Source organism: Dryobates pubescens, chromosome 15 (assembly GCF_014839835.1).
Source record: "Dryobates pubescens isolate bDryPub1 chromosome 15, bDryPub1.pri, whole genome shotgun sequence".
In the NCBI taxonomy this organism is placed as follows: domain Eukaryota; kingdom Metazoa; phylum Chordata; class Aves; order Piciformes; family Picidae; genus Dryobates; species Dryobates pubescens.
In genome coordinates this window covers 23,580,723-23,590,070 of record NC_071626.1, presented here as the reverse complement: position 1 = coordinate 23,590,070, position 9,348 = coordinate 23,580,723, and the positions used below count along the sequence as shown (strand labels likewise).

The window sequence follows — 9,348 nt, the reverse complement described above, 5'->3', positions numbered from 1 at the left end:
TTGCTGTTGAGTTCCTCACAGAGGCAAATAACCATATGAAGTCCAAAGCAGTGGAGAATAAAGGCGGAAGCAATTGCTACAAGGAGGATGTTACTCAAAGGAGAACACTGCTAATATTCCCATTTGTCATCCCAGCCTTTGGCTGTGGTTCTACAGGATGTCAGTCTGGGTAGCATACCACACTGCCTCATGGGAAAAAATGTAACTGGTGGGAGACTGGCACAATCTGAATTGAAACCTTCCACTTTTGGTTCTTGCATCTCTTAGCATACAGTTAACAAAACAAGCAGACAGGAGGTAAAACTTGACAGCTGACTTAAATGAGCCACAAGAAGAAGCAGAAGGGAGGAGGGGGAAAAATGGACTTTTTTTTTTTATCCCAGGCACCAAAATCTGATACAACTTTCACTTCAATGTGCCAGACAAAAGTCAAAGTCACTTTGACACTTTAAATCACAGGGTGCTGGCAAGCAACATCTGGAAGTTCTAACACAGTATCACCAAGGTTGGAAGACACCTCAAAGATCATCAAATCCAACCTGTCACCACAGACCCCATGACTAGACCATGGCATCAAGTGCCACATCCAATCCCCTCTTGAACATTTCCAGGGTTGGTGACTCCACCACCTGCCTGGGCAGCACATTGCAATGACAAATGACTCTCTCTGTGAAGAACTTCCTCCTCACCTCGAGCCTAAACTTCCCATGGTGCAGCTTGAGACTGTGTTCTCTTGTTCTGGTGCTGGTTGCAAGAGAGAAGAGACCAACCCCTTCCTGGCTACAACCACCTTTCAGGTAGTTGCAGAGGACAATGGGGTCTCCCCTGAGCCTCCTCTTCTCCAGGCTAAGCAACCCCAGCTCCCTCAGCCTCTCCTCACAGGGCTGTGCTCAAGGCCTCTCCCCAGCCTCGTTGCCCTTCTCTGGACACCTTCAAGTGTCTCGATGTCCTTCCTAAACTGAGGGGCCCAGAACTGGACACAGGACTCAAGGTGTGGCCTAACCAATGCAGAGTACAGGGGCACAATGATTTCCCTGTTCCTGCTGGCCACACTATTCCTAATGCAGGCCAGGATGCTGTTGGCCTTCTTGGCCACCTGGGCACACTGCTGGCTGATGTTTAGGTGGCTGTCAATCAGCACCCCCAGGTCCCTCTCTGTTTGGCTGCTCTCCAGCCACTCTGACCCCAGCCTGTAGCATTGCATGGGGTTGTTGTGGCCAAAACGCAGCACTTGGCACCTGGCTATTTGGGCTTAGGCATGGTATGCTTGCCTTCCCACAGTGGATTCACTTCTTCTGCCACATAACATAGAGCAAGAGGAACTACTTGAATTGAAATAAGAGAACAAAATAGAAATGCAACCAAAAGCTAAAGCCTACCCATACCTAAAGCAATAGTGAGATGCTTATGGTTTTAGTTTGATTTGAGGGTGAAACACTGAAACGCCACTGGCCACTTCTTGATGAATCCTGCAGTTTGGGAGGATCTGGCAAGGCAGCTGAACTTCACCCCTGTCGCAATGTGTGTCTTGCTGCCTGCACACTCCGTGAAGTAGACCTTTCCTATGTATATTTTTTGCATACGTTGCTAAGAGCATCAGCACTTATAGACCGGACAAAAATAACAAGGGAGGACAGTTAGGAGTAGAAGCACGCAATGCACCAAGTTAGAGCTGGTGACAGGTGTCAGAGGAGCTTTCTGGTACAACACAGCAGCGTCTCTGTGTGTTCAGTCCTTGAGAACACCAGTTGTGATGGTTGTTGATGGGCCGAATCTTCCTCTCCAATGGCTACTAAGCAGCTGGCTGGTCAGAAATTATGTTTAGGCACTACTTACTTGCAGGGGATTGGAGCCAGCCTTGTAGAAGCAGAAGATGCTCTGTCAGTGTCAACCCCCACAATTATTTAGTCCTTTGGAGTTTGCTTTTAGTTTGTTGTTTGCCTTTCTCGTAATTACTTCTCTTGCCTTTTTAAAAATTTTTATTTTATTTTATTTTTTTATTTTCCATGTTAGCCAAAAGCATTGTGGCTAAATACACTCTGGAAACAGGGAGGAAAAAAAAGTCTGAACCTGTGTTGCTCAGAGAGTGGCGCAGTTTGTCTTTGCTAGTTTTGGTTTTTTTTCTTGTTAATTGCAAAGCTTTTGACCGTTTTTAATTAAATGTGCTCTGCCTGCCTCGTCCCTACTCCAAGCTAATATGCTCTTAAATGCTTCTCTGGCTTTAGTACTTCTCTTTCTTTTTAGCTGCTGATTTTGGTAAGCATCTTATTAATGGCCTGCTTGACGTGAGTGGTGGAGCTCCGCCGCCGAGTCTTGCCCTGGACCATCTTCCGACGCCGCACCTCACGACACAGCTCATAGAAGGCCTCCATAATGTTGCCCTCCCCTGTGCAAGCAGAGCACTCGTAGAAAGCACAAGCTAGTTCTGTGGCCAGCTTTTCACCTTCCTCGGTGCTGACCTGCCTGGAGTGATCCAAGTCTGCTTTGTTCCCCACCAGGATCAGGGTGACGTTTTTGGGCTTTTTGACTTCATCCAACAAGTTTTTAAGCGGCAGCACTTCCTCAAAGCTGCCCCTGTCCGTGATGTCGTAAACCAGCACAAAGCCCTCGCCCCATCGAACGTGGCCTTCCTTCTGGATGGCATCCTCCTGTTTGGGAAAGACAAGACACCAACCTTAAGGATCTGATTGATGAAGAGTCATAGAATCATAGAATCAACAAGGTTGGAAAAGACCTCAAAGATCATCAAGTCCAACCTGTCACCCAGCACCTCATGCCTACTAGACCATGGCACCAAGTGCCAAAGAAGACACCAGGCCTTCAGACAGACATTGGTCCTCCAATGCCTGCAAAGCCATGTACGTCTGCTTTACATTATGCACATCACCTCTCTTATCACAAAGCACAGGAGGTCTGCTCTAACAAGGTCCTGTGGTCTGCTTGTGTAAAGGCTGGTAGCATGCAACTGGAAGAGGGTCTCTGTTGAATGCTACCTGACACACCAACTGCATGAGACTATGCAGTGTGAGCATTTGCCATGTTTAGAGAGGAAAGGAGATCTGACTGGGACTGAAGCTGTGCCAGGGGAAGTTTAGGCTTGGAGGTGAGGAGAAAATGCTTCCCAGAAAGAGGAATTGGCCATTGGAATGTGCTGCTCAGGGAGGCGGTGGAGTCACCATCCCTGGAGGTGTTCAAGAGGGGATTGGATGTGGCACTTGGAGCCATGGTTTAGTTAGTCATGAGGTGGTGGGTGATAGGTTGGACTTGATGGTCTCTGAGGTATTTTCCAACCTTATTGATTCTATGATTCCATGGTTCTACGATTCTATGGTTCTATGATTCTGTGATTCTGTGAACTGCACTTCACTTTGGTGGGAATCGTTGGCTGAGGCTGTCAGAACTCATTGCCTAACTGTAGAAAACTGGTGCGTAATATTAACATGTCATTGGGTTGGCTGTGAATCAAGGAATGAGAACAAAATCATGTCATTCCCAGAATAAACCCTGGCTTGTTTGCTTCCAGTGTTTGAAAACGCTAAACAGAGTCCCTTGCAGAAAGGTCTGGATCCAGCGTTCCAGCTTCAGCAGCACGCTGATGGTGTTGGAGGAGAGGAGGCTCTGCCCAGAGGCAAATCTCTATTCCCAGAGGCAGATAGAGATTCCCACTACATTGCTGCCACCACCACACTCCCCTTCCCTGCTGTCTGCTGGAGCCAAGGTACTGGATAATAGCACATGTGCCCACGCACCTGACCAGCTGTGTCTAGTATCTCCATGGAAACCACTTCATCATCAATGGTAGCTTGGTGACGATATGTAGACTCTGAAATAGGAACACAGATGTTGAAACATATGAAAAGAAAGTTTTGGTTATTTTTTTATCTTCTTTTCAGCTTACCCCAGCACAAGACCTGAGATGTGACTTACTGCTTCATTAGATATTGTTTGTTGGAGCTCTTCCAGCCCTTCTGGAGCACACTCACGTCCTCCTTTCTACAACAGTGACTCTTTTACCTCTCCCCATATGGCATAAGCCCTTCTTTCCCTGTTTTACACCTGCAAAGGGCTGTGCCTGTGGACTCTGCACTCAATAAAAGGGCAAAGCTTCGTGTAGCAAAGAGCTCTGCGAGACCTCAGTCCATTTTTCATGTCTGCTTATAGTGAAGGCTGCCACCTAGGAAAGACAAATACAGCTACTCTTAAACTATCCAGCTCAACATTGCATAGCTTGAAGCCTCACAAGATCAAAACCAGTACGGCTGCAGGTCAGGGAACTTAACCACTAAGCCCAGGCCTTACACTGTGATAAAATCACAGAACAATTAGCTATTTCAGGAATGTCTTTTGGAAACATGCTGAAATAATCACATTCCCCTCTTCTAGCAAGGGCTCAAGCAGTGATTTTCCTTTGTACAACTTATAAGGATAACCAGTGGGCATTAAGCATTCACACTGTGCTACAGGACAAAAAGAAACCAATTTGCTGTGTCCTCGGTTCTGGAATCAGGCACTTAATCAGAACACCAATGACAAAGGCACTTGTTTTATCTTAACGAGCAGATAAGTTCAATTTGATAGCATTTGACCTAAACCTTGGGAAATTAGCTGTGCCTAACATTCAGATTTATTGCTGTTGCTAGCTCACAGATGTCCTATATCAAAAGGCTAATGTTTATGCTGTAAAACTGTGGCCAGGGACTTTGAATGCTTTTCATTGTCAGGGAGACAATTCTTACATTTGGTGCAAATCTCCTCAGTAGGGATCAAGGACATCCTTAAAGATGGCCTTTGAAGTTCTGCAAAGGGCCCATGTGTGGGGACTGCCTTTTGTGTTGTTGTTGTTATGCATTAAGGAGTGTCACCTCCTCATTACTGTGAGTGTTTCAGCGTTGTCAGTCAACCTGTATCATCAGTGCTACAAACACTCTTCCCAAAACCCAAAAATGTCACTTCAATTCTGTGCCACCTTAATCCCTTTAAGTGGTACAGCTGCCTCTAATTGGGACAAATGGTCAATTTGATTAGGCAGATGGCAAGCCAGCTTGCTGTAGGGTTTCAGGCAATGAAGACTGGGCCTTTAAAAATCTTTAAACACCCCTTCTGCTTAGCTTTGCAAGGCTGTTGAAGGAGCTGGAGTTCTATCTGTGTGATCCTGAGGATATACCTCTACAGCAGGATAAGACATATCTAAGTATCTCTGCGGTGTGTCTTATCTGTCCCTTCTGTGCATCCCCTTAGATGCAGCAGTTTCCCTCAACAGTACAGGCAGGAGCTGTAGTTTGGGGTGGAAGCTGCAGTGATGCACTTTCAACAAGTTATTTCAGCAGCTGAAATGAGCAGTGCCAGGTTGAGACTTCCTGTGCAGCATTCCTCATCTGAGGCCATTTAGGAAGTTATGTTTAGTTTCTTTGGGGGAGAGTGCTGTGAAGAAGAGATGGCTTTCAGAGTGAGTAATGTGATAGTGGCTCCTTGATTGTTTAGTCCTTGCAGTGCTTGCATGCCTTCAACCATCTGTCCCTGCTTGACAAGTAGCTGTAAGGAATTGATCCACACAACCTGAGAAAGTAAACATCTGAGCACCTTTGCAGCGTATCTGTGAAATGGCCTTCTTAGGAGGCAGAGTGTAGCAGGCCAGATGGCCCTTTCCTGTGAAATGGGAGGATAAATTTCAAGGAGCAGACCAGTAGTCACTGCAGGAAACCAGCAGGATTCTTACATGATACTCCAGGTCTCAAAATACAGAATTAACCAGATTGGAAAAGACCTTTTGGATCATCAAGCCCAACCTATCACCCAACACCATCTAATCAAATAAACCATGGCACCAAGTGCCTCATCCAGTCTTATTTTAAACACTTCCAGGGACAATGACTCCACCACCTCCCTGGGCAGCACATTCCAATGGCCAGTCTCTCTTTCTGAGAAGAACTTCTTCCTAACATCCAGCCTAAACTTCCCCTGGCACATCTTGAGATTGTGTCCTCTTGTTCTGGTGCTGGTTGCCTGGGACAAGAGACCAACCCCCACCTGGCTACAACCTCCCTTCAGGTAGTTGTGGAGAGCAAGAAGGTCTCCCCTGAGCCTCCTCTTCTCCAGGCTAAGCAACCCCAGCTCCCTTAGCATCTCCTCACAGGGCTGTGCTCCAGACCCCTCCTCAGATTTGTTGCCCTTCTCTGGATACATTCCAGCAACTCAACATCTTTCCTAAACTGAGGGGCCTAGAACTGGACACAGGACTCCAGGTGTGGCCTAACCAGTGCTGAGTACAGGGGCACAATGACTTCCCTGCTCCTGCTGGCCACACTATTTCTGTTGCAGGCCAGGATGCCATTGGCCTTCTTGGCCACCTGGGCACACTGCTGGCTCATGTTCACCCTACTGTCAAATAGGACTCTGGCAGCACTTTATGTTGCAAGCTTAACTCACTCTGGCTGCTCATGTTGGGATGGAATTTGCTCCTGGATGAGCAGCGCTGACTTGAGTCAGACTGGTGTGTAAATATGTCTTAGGAAGTATGTGCCTGTTCCTGTGCTTTGGAATGTGTGGTAGCTGGGTGAATGTTAATGAGGAGTGTAAAACAGCTGGTCCTTTAAAGTGCGTTTTGGTGTAAGCACAGACATGGCTTCTCCTTCAAGGGAACGAAAGCATCCAAAGAATCTGTTCACCTTGTAAATCATGAGCCCTGAAGCTGTGTTTTCCAGCCTGCTCACATTGATCCCATGGGACTTTACAAAGGCATTGCCTTGCTTTGGGATTTTTTTATTTACTTTTTGGTTTTTTCTGAGCCTTGTGGATAGATAGGAATTGGCTGACTGGAGATACCTGCTGGGTCCCTAAGTGAAGCAATCAAAAACATAGGTGTCTGTGTTTCAGCTGAGCACCCTTGGCTCCTTTTTGGAGGTAAGGAAGTAAAATAGGGGCTGAATATAGCTTGTTTGATCTCTGTCCTGAGATAAATTGCACATCAGAAGCACTTAGTCTAAAACCAGTCAGATGAATCCATGGTCAAGCAGAAAGAGCAAAGTGCAGCACCGTGCCAGTGGCTCCCAAGATGACTACAGGAAACTTTCTGAGCTTCAGGAATGTGCTGCCCAGGGAGGAGGTGGAGCCACCATCACTGGAGGTGTTTAGGAAGAGACTTGATGGGGTGCTTGGTGCCATGGTTTAGTTGATTAGATGGTGTTGGATGATAGGTTGGACTTGATCTCAAACCTGGTTGATTCTATTCTATTGTCATTTGCACCAGGTGAGGCTTTTCTATTACAGCCATAGCTATGTGTCTAAAACCTCACAGACAGACAAGAGCCCTCAGAGATATGTTTTGCCCTTCATAGACTCAGTGTCAAAACTGCACTGGTGCTTGGTGCTTAGTGAGTGGTTTGGTTTTTATCCCTGTTTCCAACTGCTAATGAAGCAGAAAGGTAATAGATGGACAGTGCCTGCATAGCCCCATCAAACCATACAGTTCTCATCTTGGTACGAAGGCAGAATCTGCCTTTTAGGTAGAACACTTGGGAGGTATAAAATCAGTCTACATTAAAACATTCCTATCTTGACACAATTGTATTCACAACAAACAGAGTGTTAGCCTCAAAACAGAAATCCTCAAATACAGTTTTCTTCAATATACTTCTAAAAGTGTTGACTTCTGGAGCACAGGGCTTTTGCATGCAAAGACTGGGCTTCTTGTGAGGAGTAGTGTTACATTTTCCTTCCTACAGGTTTCCCTATAGGTCTAGGAAGGTTTTTCTCCCTTTCTCCTCTGCCCTGCTGAGACCACACCTGCAATACTGTGTCCAGTTTTGGGCTCCCCAGTTCAAGAGAGACAGAGACCTGCTGGAGAGAGTCCAACAGAGAGCCAGGAGGACAATTAGGGGACTTGAGCATCTCCCCTTGTGAAGAGAGACTGAGAGCCCTGGGGCTGCTTAGTCTGGAGAAAAGAAGGCTGAGAGGGGATCTGATCAATGTCTATCAATATCTGAGGGATGGGTGTCAAGTGGAGGGGGCCAAGCTCTTTTGGGTGGTGCACAGTAATAAGACAAGGACCAATGAATACAAACTTGAACAGAGAAGGTTCCACCTCAACATGAGGAGAAACTTCTTTACAGTGAGGGTGCCAGAGCCCTGGAGCAGGCTGCCCAGAGAGGTTGTGGAGTCTCCTTCTCTGGAGATTTTCAAAACCCATCTGGATGCATTCCTGTGCAAACTACCCTGGGTGATCCTGCTTTGGCAGGGGGGGTTGGACCTGATGATCTCTGGAGGTCCCTTCCAACCTCAAATGTTCTATCATTCTGTCCTGATCCAGTATTTACTGAGATAGGCAAAGGAAATGTCTATAGGCAATTGGATTCATTCAGACATCCTAAAGCATGTACCCAACCTACAAAGCCAGAGCAGTGCCAATCAGTAAGGAGTAAGCTTCAAGGCTTTAACTGTCCTGGTTTTTCCATTTCTGATGTAACTTTCCACACTGAGCAGAGGCATTAGTGCCTGCTGGGAATTAGGCCCATGACAAGCCTAAACAAGCCACATATTGCTACACTTTTTTTGATTGTGGCAAGAAATCTTTGTTGGCAAAGCTGTGAGTTTCACCTTATTTCTGCCAATATAAATGACAGCTAACCAGCAAGACTTCTCTCACACCTAAAATAAGCAAAAGGGGGGGGGGGGGGAAGACTATTCTCCTGAAGGGGCAAAAGCACCAGCAGCTTATGCTCGTCTGGAGAACATCTCAGAATATGATGAGTGAGAAAAGTAGGATCCAAATATTTTGCAGCTGCAGCTATAGCAAAACCATCCACTGACACTCCTGACTTTTGCTGTCTGTTGAGCTACCATCAAAATGCATTATTTTTTTCTGGAGTCAGGTATATCTTTATCTTCACAGAATCAATAAGGTTGGAAAATACCTCAGAGATCATGAAGTCTAACCTGTCACCCAACACCTCATGACTAACTAACCCACGGCTCCAAGTGCCACATCCAATCCCCTCTTGAACACCCCCAGGGACAGTGACTCCACCACCTCCCTGGGCAGCACATCTCAATGGCTAATCACTCTTTCTGTGAAGATCTTTCTCCTCACCTCAAGCCTAAACTTCCCCTGGTGCAGCTTGAGACTGTGTCCTCTTGATCTGGTGATGGTTGCAAGAGAGAAGAGACCAACCCCCACCTGGCTACAACCTCCCTTCAGGTAGTTGTGGACAGCAAGGTCTCCCTTGAGCCTCTTCTCCAGGCTAAGCAACCCCAGCTCCCTCAGCCTCTCCTCACAGGACTAACCTGTGGCCTAACCAGTGCTGAGTACAGGGAACAATGACTTCCCTGCTCCTGCTGGCCACACACTGCTGG

General features: G+C 46.7%; 1 protein-coding gene across 2 annotated transcripts in view; it reads right to left on the bottom strand.

The window, feature by feature from the left end:
* Window positions 1–1,969: 1,969 nt before the first annotated feature.
* Window positions 1,970–9,348, bottom strand: part of RERG (RAS like estrogen regulated growth inhibitor) — a 142,261-nt gene continuing 134,882 nt past the window's right edge. For both annotated transcript variants that reach the window (XM_054167970.1, XM_054167969.1), the window contains exons 4-5: window positions 3,750–3,823; window positions 1,970–2,648 (exon numbers count right to left, since the gene is read on the bottom strand). In XM_054167970.1, the coding sequence (XP_054023945.1) occupies window positions 2,241–2,648; window positions 3,750–3,823 (482 nt within the window). In that variant the 3' untranslated portion in view covers window positions 1,970–2,240. The remainder of the gene's footprint in view (window positions 2,649–3,749; window positions 3,824–9,348) is intronic.